At 43.7% G+C, this 18724-nt stretch overlaps 1 protein-coding gene across 4 annotated transcripts in view; it reads right to left on the bottom strand.

Moving 5' to 3' along the window:
* SRGN (serglycin) overlaps nucleotides 1–18724 on the bottom strand; it is a 55892-nt gene that overhangs the window by 19044 nt on the left and 18124 nt on the right. The window contains exons 1-2 of one of the 4 annotated variants that reach the window (XM_084845441.1): nucleotides 4983–5248; nucleotides 2696–2818 (exon numbers count right to left, since the gene is read on the bottom strand). In XM_084845441.1, coding sequence (XP_084701567.1) covers nucleotides 2696–2768 — 73 coding nt within the window. In that variant the 5' untranslated portion in view covers nucleotides 2769–2818; nucleotides 4983–5248. Of the gene's footprint in view, nucleotides 1–2695; nucleotides 2829–2978; nucleotides 3027–4982; nucleotides 5249–18724 lie in introns of those variants that run through there. The other 3 variants (XM_084845443.1, XM_084845442.1, XM_084845440.1) reach the window with 3 other exon arrangements.

Genomic DNA, 18724 nt, shown 5'->3' with positions numbered 1-18724 from the left:
CTTACTTCTGAGTAGGCATGCATAGGATTGTGCTGTAAGTATCCTGTGTGGTAACTTCTAACGAACAGAGCCCACAATTTCTTCACACTTACACAAATTTCCTTTTGCACCAGAACAGAAACGTGATGCCCTTACAGGGGAAGCTGAATGCCTTTTCAAACATCTTGCTATTTTGTTTATTTCCACAAAGAAATCAGACGAAACCAATGCTGTGTTTACACATGACTTTAAAGCAGGAATCCTGGCTTAATAAACCAAGGGGGAAACTAACCAGGAAGGGATAGCTTACATCCACATCCAGTAGAATGGTTGAGGGATCAATCCTATTGGGATAGGCAGCGCCTCCAAACTTGGAGGTGACTGCCTATATAATACATGGTGGGAAGAGTGCAGGGGGATCCTCTCCTCCATGCTCCAGCCGCCCTGCATTTGCGGCTAGATGGTCAGTTTCTGCTGTCTAGCCCTAGGAGGTCTGAGCATGGGGTGGGGAGGCCGGATGACGCATAGGAAGCGTCGTACTGGCACCTCTGCACTCCCCACCCCTCCCCACCCCTGGAACACCTCCTTCTACCCAGCTCTGTGCTGCTGTTATGAGCCCATACTGCCTACAAGGTGGTGGGGGAGGGGGCAGGGAAGCAGTTCTCTGGGAACCAACCTCAGGGCACAGGCTCCGAGGTTGGTTCCCAGAAACTGACGAATCCTATGGCCATCTAGCCACTGTCTAGCAACCATAGATTGTGCCCTAAGAGTGTCCAAACAAGCTAGAATTTGTAAGTTAACAACCACCCATAGTTTAAAGCTCCCTTATGAATTCTAGCTTGTTTGGGCACACTTAACCATAATCCCAGATTCAGATGTAACATGACCCTCTCTCTCTCCTGGTTTGTTTATCTCATGAAGGGAGGACCAAAGCAGGAGCAATTGGCTGCATGCAATTCTACACTGCTCATTCACATAATGGTTTATTAAACCAGGATCGAATTTTTACATTTTATATTGTATTGTATGTTGTATTTTGTGGTTTGAATTGTTGTGAACTGCCAAGATAGCTCTGGCTATTGGGCACTATAGAAATGTAATAAATAAAGTGACATGCAAACACAGCCAATGTAGGTATTACATAGAGAAAACATGGTTAGCACAACCTGTTTTCCTCTTCAAGCTAACATTTTGTAAAATTTTCAGTTGTTTAGGTATCAACAATTTTCTAGAAACAATTCTAGAAAATATAGAAACAATAGAGGGGTAATTTCAATTATTTCTATGTGGAATTGTCAGTTTAATAATTAATATGTTTACTTAGAAGTTAGTTCATTTAGATTTGCAGCCTTAGGCTACCACCGTTACATAAGAGTAAGTCCCATTAAACTCAGTGGGACTTATTTCTGAGCAAACATGCAAAAGATTGGGCTGCCCGGTACATTTTTGGTTATTATAATATTAAAGACACAGTTAAAAGAAATAGCATGACATTTATACATCCCTGACGTATACAATAGGGGGTTATGGCATTGCTGTCTTTTAAATTAAAACTTCTATAATTTATCACACATGTCAGTCTTAAAGTGCTATCAGAAATTTTAAAACAATATAAATAGAACATTATATAAGGGTAAAAATTATTTTACTTCGCTAATCAACTTACTTCCAAATATGTGTGCTAGTTCTACAACCTTCGTGTTACAGAGGCTGGAACTTTTTGACGATAAAAGTATTTATTATAATTACTTTATATTTGAATGATAACATGTTCCTCTTAAGCCTTTCCCGATAACCATTTTACTGTATAATAAATGTGTAGTTTTTACTCAACTGTTGCTTCCAGCTTGTATGTCTAGTGCACTTTCCCAGCACCTTTTGTTGCTGTGAAAATGTTATTTTCCCACCACCACCCAGCTCACATATCCAGCGCAACTGTGGAGTGCTGTGTGGAATATAGTTGTCCATGATAGTACTATGATAGCACTTGTGACAAATTACACGCAACTCCCTTCCCATATGCCTAGGCCGTTTTGTGACCTTTTAAAGAAAAGGTTGAATGTTTCCCTATTGCGGTGCTCAAACACAGGAGAGCATGAAGCCCTTTCAAATAGAAACAACATCAACAAACGTATTCCAACAAGGCAATCCTTTCCTTCTGCAGCAATGTCCTGTAACTGAGAACCTTATTTGCCGCTTTTATTCTTTTCTCCCATTTTCTTATTTAAATCTTCAGAGGCTGTTCACTCCTGCGTTTCTGGAGCAGGAGTGCACATCTCCTCCCTTAAAAAATATTTTAGTGTATTTTATGTATACACTAAAAAAAAAAAAGAATTTCTTTCAGTAAAATGTTAAAACAGCAACAACAAAATGCATCACTTCACAATGGCCACCTCTGCAGCTACTAGAGAGTGTAGCAAGGCTCCTTCCACATTCATATTTGGAAATGGGATATCACACTACTGGTGCTAGCACCAGTATATATGGCTAAGCATAACATCCGGAAGAGGAGGACATCATCTGGAACAGCCCTATGTTTTAGGCTGCAATCCTATACACTCACCTGGGAGTAAGCCCCAACTGAACTAAACGGGAATTTACTTCTGAATAGACATGTATAGAATTGCACCTTTGGGCTCGTATTTGGTTTCTGCTATGAAGTGCTACACAGCTTAACAAGGAGATTACAAAAAAGAACAGCCACTTGCAATTTTACCTTGTACTGTGTATCCCATAAAGAGGATTACACAAAGAGCCAGGAAAATCCTCCCATTATGTCTGACAAGCATCTCCGTTTTGGCCTGAATACCTCCACACTCCGCCAACCGTCAGTGCTACTCTGGAAATGCAACAGAACAAGGAGGGAGATTGCCTTTACAAAAGGTTTCCAAAACCTCAAACCCAACCCATGACTTGCGTCACAACTTCCTGAGCACAGAAAAATGACACATCTCATATCAAAACTTAGTCCCTACTTCTACAGTTCTCGATCCACTTACCACAGGAAGAATGTTGCCTGAACAAGACTTCCAACAGAAACCTATGCATGTCTACTCAGAAGTAAGTCCCACCAAATTCAATGGGAGTTATTCCGAAGCAAGTGTGCATAGGATTGCAGCCTCAGTTTCAATAAAACATTAAAAAACAGTTATGGATCATGGCCTTAGGTTGCAATCCTATACACACTTACCTGGAAGTTAATTACCATTTATCTCAGTGGGGCTTACTTCTGAGGAGACATGTACAGGATTGTACTGTTAAAGTGTGAGACTTCAGCATCTGCACACAGAACTCAGTACAATATACAGCAGTTAATGTTTTTGTTTTGGAGCTCTAGGTAAGGGTTCCCCTTCACCAGTTTTATACTAGCCCAAATATTTCTTAAGAATGAATTGGAAGCTATTGTTTACTGAATATTAATTATGTATATATAAGTATAAAATATTGTAATATTTCAATAACACTATTTGTACTGTTGTTTGTTTTAGTGTTTTAATTTTGTAAACCACCATGACATCTTCAGATGAAGGCCAGTATGTGTGAATAAACAGATAAAAATCTTATTTCTCTCCTGCTTTTCTGAGTAGTGGGGGTTTCTTTCTAAGATTCCCAGGGATGGTATCTTTTGGAAGGGAGAGCACTGGAGACTTGTAGTATCTTTTTAATCATTTATTTACAGGACCCTTCATGGGACAGGGAAGTCTATCCAAACTGCGAGGAGAAGCTCCCAAGCTATGAGTCTGGATATAGTACAGGTATTAAAATGTCCAATTATATGCAGACTGAATCCCCTCACATGCCTGGCCACTACCCCCCCCCCTGCCACCTTAAACAAAGTTGTCTTATGGGTAACGCTCCTGAAAGATTCTTACAGCTACTTCACATACTATAAGGAAGTGGCAACAGAGGACACTTTCACACTGGATTTCTTGTGCCATCTTCTCAGACCCCACTTCTACTTATTTCTTCACCCAGCTTCTGCTTGCTGTTAGTTTTTCAAATTATTAGACAAGCTGTACTGGCAAATGTTTTAGAAGTTCACTGTCCACAATATTCATTCAGCTTATACCTAAATTATAGTGTTCCTAAAACAAGGAACTGTCTGAAAAGTATTGAGGTGCACTTTACTGGACATGAAAACAACAATTAGAAAGAGAAGACAACATCTGCAGCATCTAACATGTATCTGAACATCACTGAAATTACCTCAGTTCTTTCAAATTAAGACATAATTATTTAAGGGTAGATTTACAGAGCAATCCTGTACAACATTTCAGTGGAACTGGAGATATGTCACTGCAACTCCAGTGGAATGGCCACCATATCCAGTGCATGTTCAGCCCAGGAGGGGAGGGAAAGAAAACACAACCAGAAAATATAGAAATGGCAGGACAATTGCAGACACACCCACAGTGACCCTACAAACACTTCCAAGGCCCACCAATCATGGGCTGTGCCACATGCTGCTGCCCATATACAGAGGGAGCCAATGAACTCATGACAACAAGGGCATGCCCCCAACACATACCCTGCAGTAAAAAAGATGCAATTTGAGATGCTCTATTCAGGTATTTAATTAGAAAATACATTATGTCTCCAGTGATCTCTTCTTTCCAAGGCTGGCCCTACCATAAGGCAGAGTGAAGCAGTAGCCTCAGACAGCAGATGCTAAGCCTCATACCAAATGTGTGGTAAGAGGCCTGTTCTGCGCCCCTAACTTAGCCTGCCACCTTCAGGTGCAGTTGATGCTGTGTCCCATCATCAGTGTTGAAAACAGATTCATCTGCCAATCCAGGCATACAAAATGGAATGTACAAAAATGGGGGACGCCATCTTGTTCTTTGCCTCAGGCAGCAAAATGTCTTGGGCCAGCCCTGCTCCTTCCAAAGGAAATCAACCCCTAGTAAGCACTGCCCCTGGAACTTACCACACAGGGAAGTGTGGAACACTTACAAATGATGTTGATGCAAGTCAGGTATATGAACAACCTGTGACATGCTCACCTTTAGACAGCAGTTTCCTAACCCATTTTGAACAGGTGATACTTTGCTTGGCAGAAGATCAGATAACTACACCAGGGGAAACAGCACTTTCCCCTGGTGTAGTGTTTTCTTTCAGTTCAACTACGCTAGTTTTACTACTATACTAGCAGATACTTTTAGCCATTCAGGGGGCAGAAGCAGCACGTAGTAATCTCACTCTCTCTTTCCTCAGTAAACACGCAAGCAGTTCTAATACGTCGTGTGCCAGATGGATGATAATATGATACAGAACATTAATTTCACCAGCAGGGGAAGCAGACCCAGGCAGAGTCATTACCACACTATGCTGTAGCAACCATCCCGCAGGCCACAAGAAACAGGCTTATGGGAGCAACTACGTATTTCAAGAGCCTCCTTCACAATCAATACCCTCCTGCCCCCACCCCTTTTAACGACCCCCCACCCAAGAAGAGAGATTGTACTCTTAAGAAGTAAAGTAGCAATTTACAATTTATTTATCTGAATGTCTGCACATTTGAGTTTGCTTGTTTCTCCTCCCATCAGCAACCTCTTGATAATGTGAAGCACACCTCAAGGAACTGACAGACCGCACATTCAGCAGCAAGAGTGTTTGCTACTTCCTATGCAAATGTGTTTGTTATTTCCTATTTTTATTAACAGAGTTCTTTTTGTTAAGAGGTGATAAACAGCTTCAGGAGGAAACTAATTGGACAGAATGACTCTGTAGCCTGAATAATTAGAATGCTTATCTCTTGCTACTTCCTTTGTGTCACAGAAAACGTTCTTATGATAACAATATCAAACTTTCCATGGGAGCATTCTGAACTGCTGAAGAAACTAAATCCACACATAAGTTTTCCACCATTCATAAACACATGCAGAGATGGCTTCTACAGCCAAACCTATGCTATATCCATCCCATTGCCTATCTCACTTTGGTCTTGGTATTGAAATACTTTAACTATTCTTCTTACCCAAAGTTTAAAACTGAATTGCAGCAACAGAAGCAGAGTGTGAAAATGCAGGGGTGCCCCTAGACCTCTCAGATCACTTCAAGGGCTACCAATCAAAGTACATTGTGCAGGTATCCCGACCTGCCCTCCTTAATGGATTTGCTGTGCTAAGAAAAAAAGACTGATTTAGTGGTGGGGAAACATGAAGGGGTTACAAATGGAAGGCAATGACATCTGGACCCCCACAAAATTCTGTGAATCAGGCAGGGCGATTGTTCAGTAAAGGCCTTGCCTGGAGGAAAAAAACAAAACATGTCGTACTGATTCTTATAGAGCAGGGGTTGGCAACGCCAGATGTTTCATCCCTCACCCCTCAGCATTGACTCTGCTGGCTATGGCTGAAAGGAGTTGTAGGCCAAAAAAATCAGGAGGCAGTGATGCAGGTAGGGCTGGACCTGAGGGCTAAAATCTAGTGCTCTGCAACACAGGAGAGGGTGGCGAGGGTGGGGGTGGGGGTGAGGAAGACCACCCAAAGAGCAGCAACTGATGGGGCAGCGACAAACAAGCCTAGCGTTGGCACCTGAGGGAGCATGGGACTGATATTGGTTGCAGAAGTATCTTTTCTTTGTTTTATTTTTTAAAACAGTGAGGGGGCAGCCAGCTGGGCAGGTACATGGTTACAAATGCTCATTTTATAATGTTTGCTTTTCAAACATACTATCCTTTAATGGTGGTTAAGACGCTGAACTGCAGACTGGAAGGTAGGCAGGACAGCAGTTCGAGACCCGAGTGCTGCGTGACGGAGTGAGCTCCTGTCTTCAGTCCCAGCTTCTGCCAACCTAACAGTTCGAAAGCAAGAAATTGCAAGTAGATAAATAGGTACCGCCTCGGCGGGAAAGGTAACAGCGTTCCGTGCACCTCGGTGTTCAGTCATGCCGGCCACATGACCACGGAAGCGTCTTCGGACAGCGCTGGCTCTTCGGTTTAGAAACGGGGATGAGCACTGCACCCTAGAGTCGGACACGACTGGTTGGGGACACCTTTACCTTTACCTTTACTCCCACATAAATGGATTTAGCATCAGGGGAGCAGAAGCAAACTCCTTTTTTATCCCAGTTAGCAAACAGGTTTTTTTTGGGGGGGGGGGATTGTTGTTCTCCAACATATCTAGAATGTAGTATTTATAAAGCATGGCATGGAGTGCGTGTGTGAGTGTGTGTGTGTGGATGTTAGTTGTGTGCTTCACAGCTGAAGCAACACTCATGGCTGTCTGAAGAGGGACAGACAAGAACCCAAGAGTGTTTTGTTGTTGCTCTTTCTTGGTAGGGCTGCCACTTTTTCCCCAGGACAGGGCTCCTGTATCTTAACAGCTGTGCGACAGGCATAAGTTCAAGATCTGAAGTTTTGTTTATGACCATATGCTTGCACTGGTTGAATTTCTGCCTGACAAGAACCTATCAAAGACCCAGGAGCCCTGACGGAAAAAAAAAAAAAGGCAACAACCCTGATACTGTTGTTCCATTATTATTATTTCTTCTTCCCCCTTCTTCTTCTCCTTCTTCTGCTTCTTCTCCTCTGCCTCCCCCTTCTTTTTCTTCTCCTTCCCCCTTTTTTCTTCTTCTCCTCCTCCCCCACTTCTCCTCCTACGTCCTATTATTACAGTTTTAATAAACAAGAGGCAAAACAGTCTTCCAGATTAATACTGAAGACAGGAAGGTTCCCAATGAGAAGAAAAAACATGAGCTCCATGCTTGATTACAGTATATGGAGTCTAAAGTGAGCAATGGGCCCTTCTGACCCAAATGCCGCACTCCCCCTTCTGCACTTCCACATGCGCAGAAAGATATAATGAACAGAGTTCTCGCTTTCAGGGAGTCCCACTCCTCTCTTACGGAGCCATTAAAAGGTCACATGGCAGATTCGCAGCTATCCCCACGCTACCCAGCTCAAACGTTCCAACCTACCGACACCATGTACAAATAAGATGGGTACCAAAATCATCCCCCATGAGTTACTGAAGAACTTAGAGCCTTGACTGAATAGTAAATGACAAATGGAGAAATCAATAGCAGGGAATGCTGAGGAATGAAGGAGAAGCCAGCAGGTTCAAAACGAAGTGGGAGATCTCTGAGAAAAGGCCAAATGTCCAGGCTGGTGAGGCTTGCATAAGACAGTGATTTTATTTATTTAAATATTTATAAAATGTATAAAATATTTATAAATGCTGCCTTTCTGGACCACGTTCAGGCAAGGCAACAAACAAAATACAAGTATAAAAATACAAATACAATAATGTAATACAATAAAATGTTAACATTCAAAAAATGCAGAAGACCAATAATATGTTATAATATAGTCAGTGTAAAATAACATTTCCAGAGCCACAGAAATAGATCATCAATAAAACAGCAACATGACTAATAAACACATAAATTAAATGCTGTTTGAATTATAATACCTCCTTACATAGAAAGCTGCCTTATAACAGGTGAAACCATTTGTCCATGTAGCCCACTATTGTCTGCTCTGTCTGGCAAAGGTTTTATACATCCCCTGCAATCGGATCCTTATAATCAGATGTGCCAGGAATTGAACAGAGCACCTTCTGTCTACCACTGAGCTGTGGTCCCTCTCCTTAGTTATGATCCGTCCTCCTTCTTTGTTTAAGTGTGAGACACGCATGGGCTTTCTTCACACAGAGCTTTTATCCTGCAATTGAGATTGCTCCTTCATGGAAGTTTGTGGGCTCTTAAATGATGCCGTGACCCTCCAGGGCATCTCCTGCACTAAATGCCCAATGTTTCGTTTTTAAATAGATCGCAGATAATGAGCTATCAAATTACCTGGTTGTGTTCCGCTTGAGTTCCCTCCCTGAAAAGAGTAAAAGTGGCAATGAGAAGGAGGGGGAAGGGGGTGGGGGGGAAAGGAAGCACGTGAAGAGGGGAGTCATTGTGATCCTGCATTTAAAACAGAAGCAGAAAGCTCGGTTTTAAATGCAGGATTTTAGACTGGTGTAGAGATGCCTATGGGCAGAACTGGCCCTACCATTAGGCAAAGTGAAGTGATTGCCTCAGGCAGCAGATTCTGGGGGGCAGCTGTGGCAGTCACCCAGTTGTTCCTCCTGAACTCCTTAGCTGTTCCCCTTTGTTGAAGGGCAGAGTTGTGTATGCCACTCAACCTGCCCTGGGGCCCATAAACTGGCCTGTTGCCTCAGGTGTGGTAGAAGACCTATCCCATTGCAAGTGTTGAAGTAAGTTTCAGCTGCCAGTCCAGCCAGATTCTGTATGGGGGGGTAAGGGTTGGCTCCATCTTGTTCTTCATCTCAGGTAGCAAAATGTTTGGGTTGCACCTGGATATGGGTGATGAAAAGAGAGGTTCTTGAGAAAACCTAAAATGAGGTTTGTTTTTAATATTTGTTTTAACAAACCTTTGGCAAGTATTATATCATTTCCAGGTGACCATGGAAGGAAGCTTTATAAAAGTTTTCCATCTTTTTCTTTTAGGTTATGAATTCATGATATAAATATGGACAGGTAGGGGAGCAAACCATTTTTTGCAGAATGATTGAGAGCAGTGAAAAAGTTTGCACAATAGTGTTTTCCAGAGATGGCATATCACCAGGAAATGCCTCATGAATGATACTTACGTGTTAACAGTGAAAGGATACAAAAGAGGGTTGTATGTACATGATGTACCAAGGGCAGATGAAGACAATCCCGATAGGAAGGCACAAAAGAAAGAAAATATTCAACTATTCATAAGAGACAGTTGAAAGTAAGGGGTTGTGCAAGATCAGAGGCGGCTAGCAATCAATCTGCAACCATGTTTGTGCGAGACACCAAAGGACCAGACCATACATTATACACAAACACATCTAACAGTAGCCTAATGGTTGTTTCCTTCACAGGAAAAGCCACTGCAGGAAGAGGCAACTGGAAGTGAAGAAAGGAGCAGTTGCCTTTCCATCCACTGTTTCATCATGCACACCCTGAGTGGTTTTTACAGCACAGGTTTCAAAGATTTCAAACCCAGCATTTGTGTATAACTGGTTTGGCCCTAAGATGGCCTTCCCCAACCTGGTGCCTTCCAGATGTGTTGGACTACAACTTCCAGCATCCCCAGATCCAGCATGTCTGGCTCGGGGATGCTGTGAGTTGTAGCCCAACACATCTGGACGGTACCAGGTTGGGAAGGCTTCCCTAAAAAAAGGCAGTGCAGTGCAAAAAGTGTACTGTTTGGGTTGAATGTTGTTCTGGCCGGATAAAACATGCATTCTTGACAATGTACGTTATACGATTTCACTGCAGACTGATTTAAGTGAAAAAGGCCTATGTTTGGGGAAAGAGACATAAAACATGGTTTCTAAATATCTGCCTCCGTGGAATGATGTTTCAGTGAAAGATGTGTGTAAACTTGAGTTTAAAATAGCTACCAAGACAAAAATCTGACATGGTTATCAAAGATAATCTAAACACTTCCCTGAAGGAAGCTGCCTTCTTCTTAGAGATTTTGATAAATCCCTCAAGACTGATCTTGCAATTCAACAGTAATCTTTTCATAAGCGTAAAACTTCCTCCTCTTGTCTTTAACCCCTTCTCCAGGGTTTGAAACATAACACTGAATAACTTCTTGTATCTGTTTTTTTCCTTGGGGTCATAATTATGATGACCAGAAGAAGGAAATATTCCCATCTGTTTCATCTGTAGGACAAAACTGTGATTTCACCCAGATAGCCATTTGCCAAGGCGTAATGGTTTGTTGTTGTTGTTCAGTTGTTCAGTCGTGTCCGACTCTTGACTACTTGCTATATTAGTTGTCTGTATTGTCTCAGCAAGGATAATCTGTCTGCTTTTCTACTTACCCAGGGAGTCATCTACATCATGTGTGATTTAGTGTGGAGGGAAAGCACTTCAGGCTGAGATTCAGGTCACATGGCGTTGTTGCAACCCCACAGCTTCCCCCTCGAAAAAGTGCATTTTCTGAAAGTCATTTTAGTGCATATTTTTCCTTAAATTGGGCTCCTGATCACTTTAGCTGCAGTGTGCCTCATTCACCTGAATTAATTCCTCCATGCTGGGCATACCTAGGGGTGTGTCTATGCCTGGCTGTGACCTTTGGTCAAGGGGTGGAACCATCCACCCCCCCCCCCATTTCCTTATTTTCTGCTATTGGCAGCAGCATGCTTTTGGGACACAGGTTTTTCCCCATTCGCATCTTGAAAGGGTGGACACAAGGCTATGGCTACTCTGAAGTGACTCATTGCGTTCAGTTGCACTTTGCTGAGTACGAGAACAGAGAGGGGTTGGGAAATGTAAATTTCCGGATCAGCAAATGTGTGCAGAAGTTTCCCGCCACCTCCATCTCTCCTCAGCTGTCTGTTTTGCTGCTGCGGCAGCAGCAGCAGCTGCTTTGGAGAAGACCTCCTGCCTGTCTTTGTTTCCAGCATTTAGACCACTGACCAGAGGGTGGGGATTGGAGGATACCCTCGTCCCCAACAGGTGACTAATAATTCCCTGGAGTCAGGTGGGAGTGGGGGGAATGTCACACACTCTCCTTTCCCCCCCTCCTCTTGCCTCCCTGCCTCTTGGCAGTTTCCTCCCTTCACTGTTGAGAGGTCCTCAAAAGCATAAGCGGGGTGGGCAAGCCTGTTACTTCAAAGCTCCGCTCTTACAAAACTATGAGGGACGTAATGCCTCTTGGCAGTTTCAGTCATTCAGAATAACCCGTTTTTCCCATTCACAGTCTTAGAGTAGCATGGTTTCAATAATTCAGAATAGCGAAGTAGCTTCTTTACATTCACAGTAGCGCTTTTGGGCACAGGCTTCATCCCACTTAGCACTACTTCCCATTCACAAGCTGCTTTACCCATTGACATCACATAGTGAAAACCGCAGTTTCGCTGTTCCAATCAGTCAGAATACTGCAGTAACAGTTTTAACAGTTCACAGAATGCAGCCTGTTTTTCTCATTCATATAAGCCCAGTTTTAATCTTTAATGTTTCACAATATCTCAACAGTGGATGAGTGGGGAGACGTGTGGGGTAAACTATGGGGCTTAATTCAGTGCTTCCAGTAAACTTCCCCTGAGCAGGGGAGCATGAACAGGGGTGGGGAACAAGCCTTTCTCATTTGCTAGGAAGCACCTACTGGGTTGATTCTACTCCACCCACCCAACCCCGAAGTATGGGGGTTTCAAGTGCTGTGTGACCCACGAAAGCAGGTTTTTAGGTACCGTATACTCTGTTGTTCTTGCATCATGTACCCCTGATGGACCAAAGTGATTTCATTAAAATCTGGATATAACAGAAAAACGCTTCTCATTCTGTTTCCATGTCGATCTAGTCCAGATCTCTAATTAGGTGTGGAAGTGAGGTAAAATTCTTCATGCTTTTTGGCTGAATAATACAGACAACTGGCTTACCAAGCACTTACATGCATAACACAATAAGCTACTGCTTAGTAAACTGCCATTTGCTCATCTGCATTGATTGACCCTATGTTTTACACATTCCAGGATCGGCCTTCCATGGATGAAGCTCACAGAAGGTGCTTCTGCCTGATTTTCAAGGATCCCCCCTTCCCCTGCACATGACAGCTCATCCCATTCATGACGGTCCCCCAATCCTCTGTGTAGCATTTTCAGGGAGTTGGAGGAGCTGCCGTGGAGTGGAGGGACAGGTAAGTCTCCTTCTACAAGCCTGATTGCATGCATTAAAATCTGGATCCAAACCTCTGTATTTCACAAGCCTCACTTTTTTGCACTTCAGCGTTGAAGCTAGAAATACACATTATGTTAAGCATGACTGCCAGCAAAATCAGCAGCCGTGCGTTTAATTCTAGAATAAATTACTTTGTCTTGAAGTCGTGGCATATTGAGTATTGCCCGCCTGCCATGGGAAGCAGACTTTGTTTTGGGACTAGGGCCAAGAGGTCATGCCACATTGTCCTAGAAGTTACACATGGGTGGGAGGGATTAAACATGTGGCCGTCATTTGTGGCACCACTGCACATTTAATGTAATCTGTAGCTCAAACCTGAGAAGCAGACATGATCAAAATATGGGAGAAGCAAATGATTAAGATTGCCAAGAGGTGTGTGTAACAAGCAAACTACATGCAAGATGTTTATGATAATGTAACAGTGCAGGAAAGATTGGGAAGTGGAATACCTCTCCTTTTTCCTCACAGCATGTCTAGACTTTGTGATTTACACCAAGATAGATCAAAAGTGCCATCTCTTTGATGCCCATGGGTATTTGGCTACTGATCTAAAGCAGGGGTGTAGAACCTCAGGCCCGGAGGCCAAATCTGGGATATCTGGGGGCCAAATTGGGGATATCTGGGGGCCAAATCCAGTCCTCCAGGATTCCCCAGATGGCCACACCCTCTTCCCAGGCACCATACCCCTTCCACTGGCCACAGATTGCTTGGTGGTTTCCCAGCTTTTGTTGAGTTTTTCCCCATTCTAAAAGGTCCTAAGGCTGAGTTACTGGCAATAAAAGCTTTAAGCCAAAATATGCTGGTATTTTTGGTATTTTGCCCCCGTCCTGTTTGCCTTTGACCCTGCCCACCACTGGAATGGGGCCCCCAAGAGCTTTTCCAAAACTGACTTGGGCCCTCAGGTTGAAAGAGGTTCAATATCCCTGATCTAAATGGTGCCAAAACTGTAAGTTTTCAGTGACAGAAGTCTTTTAAATTATAACTTAGTCTATGCATGGAGGGAGGCCATCTAATAGAACGACCTTTCCAAAACTACAAAACCTAAATCAAATGATCTTATCAAAATTGCAGGGTCCACCAACAAGCACATGCTTCTGCTATTTTGTTTCTTAAGGTTGCCTTGGAGCTGGGTGATCACCTATTCTTCCTAAGATGATCCAGAAGTAAAAAATAACAAATGATACAGTATATTCTGCTGGGGGAAACATAATATATGGCCGTAACCCAGTTCATTACATTCTTCCTTCACTGTTTCTTACAGTTTGAACCATAATGCAAATGCTCTTTTCAAGCCACATGTGAAGTAGATTAAGAGCTTTGCATTTTTCCAAGGCATTAATTTAGGAAGAAAGATTTATTTTCTTTGAATTCTATGGGCCTGCCTGTCCATGCAGCCCCATGTGACTTATTGTTGCATGCTTGGGGTTATTTCTGAAATTCAGGAATAGCTAATAACGAGCAAATAAGCACTTGAGGCTTCAAAACTATTGCCTTTCTATGAAATAATATCCAGGTCCCAGCTTTCAGAACTATTTCCTTCCTAGGATTATATAGTTTATTTGACTCATATATGTATGGTTAAAAATACCGAGCCTAAGACACATGTATGCAGGATGGAGGTAGTTATCAAAAAGCCTTGGGTGGGTTCGCACGTAACATTAAGTCACCCCTGTGAATAAGCTATGCAGTGTAGTTCATAAACATAGATACAGCCTGGGCAGCATCTGAAGTTTGTATAGTCCAACACTTTGCCCCAGGCCATGTTCCTCAATACACTATATTCACCCCTGACAAACTGATTAATCAAAATAATTCAGAGCAGCGATTCTCATACTGTAGTGCAGCTAACCTATCTGTCAGGTGCACAGATGAGGCATGGTGTATTTCCATGAGACCTCAATAAAAAATAACAGAAAAAACATGCTGAAGATCTTCAGAGCAAGCAGGGATACATGCCAAATTAAGGTCCCTTCTGCATTAAGGTCCATCTGTGGGGAATGGGGCTGCTGGTTCAGTCCATCATTGGCAAAACATTTTACCTTTCCCCAGCACACGCTCCAGCAGAAAAAAGACGAATAACCAGGCGGCGGAAGCAGCAAGAAACCCCTGTGGTGCAGTCTGTGCAGTAGACACAAACATGCTGGTTCAAATCCAAAGGGGAATCCCTCCCCCCGCGCACACCCACACTTTCCAGTTAACTATAGTACAGATTGTAGTACAGTAGGAGTGGGCAACCTTTTTTCTGTCAAGGGCCACATTCCCTTGTGGGTAATCCATTGGGGGCCACATGTTGGTGGGGCCAAATCCAGCAATGGGAAGGGTCTGAACCAAAAGGGGGAGGGTGCCCTCTTTTCTCTTTCTGCCACCCTTTTTTCTCTCTCTCCCTTCCCACCCAGTGGGCCACCAGGTAAGGGACAGATCACTCTTGAAAGAGATTTGAACAGATCACATGCAGAGGGCTTTTGAAATTAGGCTGAGGACCACATGAAATTAGGCTGAGGGCTGATTTGAAGCTTCAAATCTTCAAATTTTTGAATCTTCGAAGATCATGCCTGAATTAGAAAAACAAAACAAAATATCACAGAGAAGCCACAATTCTCTGAAGGTAACGCCTTAATTTTTTTTTAATCCAAAGCTTAATCCCAAAGGGTTATAAGGAGGGGGTGAAACTTAGTCTCATTTGAAGGGATAGAACAACCCCCTGCTCAATGAAGGAAGCAAGATTCCCAGGCGGTTGGTCGCCCATCCAACTACTGACCAGGGCCAACCCTGCTTAGCTTCCGAGATCAGACAAGCGTGCGCACATCCAGCCCTTTGCTTGCTGCTGAGGAAACATTGAGTGCTGAGGAAGCTATGTGATCAGTAGCCGGAAGACGACATGGGGCCATCGAGAGCTGTGATTGGACAGGAGGGAAATACAAACACCGAAGTACAAACACCCCTCCCAGGGGAGGGGACTATGACCAGATACAGTAGCAAAGGCGGAAAATCAGAACACATTAAGGGGAAATGCCAGCATATCAGGGTATTGAAAGCAGGAGCACAGAAGCGGGAAATTCCGGTTCCAATTCGAGGCAGCTACTGCGTAGTGTGAAAGAGGGGCGGTGAAACCTCATTGGAAGCGAAAAAACCCATAAGTGTAGATTGACCCAGAGAGAGAGAGCAAGTGAGAGAGATTGGCTGGGAAAGTATGGGAGAGGATGCTCCTGAAGTCCCACTGGTCCCTTAGGAGGAGCCAGCATTGCACCATGGCCATCATCCGCATGGCATCACAATCTGAGAATGCATCATCAGGGACTGAAGGTAAGCATGCAACAGCTAAGGGGTCAGAGGGAGTGGCCATAGGCTGGGCTAAGTTGAGCAGGTGGGTTGGGGAACCCATAGCATGCCAACTTAACATGTGTTCCCAGGGGGTGTGGGTAGCAGGGGAATGGGGATCCAGTCATCTTAGCACTGAGCATGCCAGGGCTATTGGGGACAGAGACCACCCCAGATATGTGCCCACATTGTCAGTTGAGTCCTCGTGATGAGAGAGTTGGCTGTAATGAGAATGGCAGCCAAAGACACCTGCCGCTCACCAATGTCTAGGACATCGTGGGCACGTCCTCAAGTTGGCGATGGTCTCCATATTGGTACAAGGTGGCAAGATCAGGTATGTCATCATGGGCACATCCTAATGACATTGTCCCAGACTGCCCTACAATTTGCCTGGCAATGGCAGCAACAGGAGGCCACCATCTACAGCCTGGAGGCTGTTAGGGCCCTCTTCAGGGTGGTGGGTTGCAGCCCCAGTGCAGAGGTGTGGTAGGAGATCCATTATCTGCACCATACATGGATCTTGGAGAAGAATATCTATATGCAGAATACTAGATTCTTGTGAAATTCTGGCCACAAATCTTCCCCACAAAGTGGCTGCCATTTAAGGGAGGTGAAGGCCACATGTGATTCCACAGGAGCACCAGCATCTCTGGTTAGTTATGCAAAGACACAAATGTGATGCTGAGTTGCTGTTTCTCAGTGTTCAGTTTCTTTAAAGCTGCAAGCGTGTTTGACCTGGATGCTGGCATCCATACCCCACTTGAAATTACATACATCTTTCCTGGGGCTTCCAGATCCACAAAACAGGAAGCCTTTTGATGTATCCAGTCTGCCAGAGACAGCTAAAGCCATCTCCTTTTAAACTAACACTCTAGTAGCCCATCTCCCAGATCTAGAAGGTGAGAAGCAGATCATCCTGCTTACATGCCACTCCTCTGATTGGTGAAACTTGTTGGGTGGTCACTCCTGCCCTCTCCCACAGCCAAACATATTAAAATGGAATATGGTTTATTCCTTTGCCACTTGGTCTCTCTGGTTCCCCGCTCCTTTGACCACCCAAAGATGCTGTGCATGTTGCAACTCCTCAGGTGACCCCTGCATTGTGAGTATTTTACCTCAGAGTTTATGTAGGCTAGCAAGCTTTTTACTTTATTTTCTGCAGTACTTCTTCTGCTTTCTCTTTTTGTCTCCTATTATATTCCTTTAATAAATAGGTTCTCTTCTTTTGGACCTGAGTTTTGAGCAGAGTTTCTGGCGATTCCAGCAGAAGCTTCTCTCCCTGCCTGCCTAGCCACTTCGTTCACCTACGTAAGTTTACATATTTGTCCCTACAAGGAAGTAAGAGGAAAGCTAGCTGGCTGGCTGGCTGCCCACAGATGGGAGGTCTCAGGTGGTCGCTACCTCATCTCAGAGAGGTAACTAGCTTGTTGTTCTGGGGTCCCACTATCCAGGGTTAGGGGAAACAGGAGTGGAGATGGGGTGGCGGCATCCTACTGATCAGACATATGGGTGCGCAACTGATCTGCCTCACAAGACAGTTGTGGCATGGAGAAATATGATATAAATCCCTGAAATAAATTACTGCTTTGACCTATATCAGTTACAAGGCTGTCATTATTTGGGAATATAAAAGAAAAGAAACACAACAAACACTCTCAAGAAACACTGCTTTGGGGCAGTTTAAATTTGAACGTATCCAAGAGTGGGCTTTTGAAAATACTATGAATCATCTTTTAGCACCTCCACACACTGAAATCTTGTTGCTGTTCCCCCACCCCCACCCCCGCATGAAATTGTTCCTCTAGCAAAAAAATGTGCTCTTTGACTTTTTCCAGTGTACTCTTCTCCATATGTATTTCTCTACAGAGAAAACTATTAGAGTAGAATAAGATCTTCATTGCCTTTGGGATGTACCCTGCCCTGCCTTCCGAATCTTCTGTCAGCATTTCTATTGCACTGCCTTCGATAATTGAAGTGCTCACACAATAAGAGTCTTGGAAACACAATGATTTCACTTATTCATAACACAAGGTCTTAGCAGAATGAGGCAAAGTAATGATATACTGACAGTGCCAAGTTCACAGTAATGACTAGGAAAGCCGTTTCCTAAAAGTACCCTCCGCTCACTAAGAGGCTGCCTGATTTAGAATGCTAAAACAGTCTGTGTCACAAAAGATGCTGTTTTGGCCTGGAAATTTTAGTCGTTCAGAGCTATTGCTGCCTATTTTGAGGGAGTTCAAAACATGGGCTGAAAAAATAATGGTTGCTGGGGTCAGTTTTATGCAAACTCTTAAAGTACCATTGTTTTCTAAAAAGCACATTTTTAGGTATAATTGCTTTGGTTCTTAGACTCTGTCAGAACGAGGCCATGGGCAGCAGCACCAAAGAGAAAATAAAAACCAAAGACCAATCCAAAGGGTACCAGAACGTGCTAGAGCTCAGGAAGCCCTTGTTACTCAACCAAGCCTCCCCTTTTAAAGTACTTCCTGTCTAGGAGGGTCCAATGCCCAGCCTAGGTGGGTGGAGTCAGTCCGGGGTGGGTGGGAGCTTCACGGCAACAGAATAAGAAACATGTTGGAGTATTATTTGGAATTGGCTTTTGTTTGTCAGGGACGCACAAAGCAAGAAAAGCCGAGTGTACCGTACCTTAAAAATCCACTTTTCGCGGGTCACACATTGCTTGAAAGAAACATACTTCTGGGCTGGGTGTGAGAAATAGAACTGAATGTCATCAAACTGGCAGGGGCTCTCT

Source organism: Heloderma suspectum, chromosome 3, assembly GCF_057233095.1.
Source record: "Heloderma suspectum isolate Gila_16-S chromosome 3, 16-S_ref, whole genome shotgun sequence".
In the NCBI taxonomy this organism is placed as follows: domain Eukaryota; kingdom Metazoa; phylum Chordata; class Lepidosauria; order Squamata; family Helodermatidae; genus Heloderma; species Heloderma suspectum.
The sequence above is the reverse complement of the archived record's forward strand: the minus strand, read 5'-3'. Positions and strand labels throughout refer to the sequence as shown.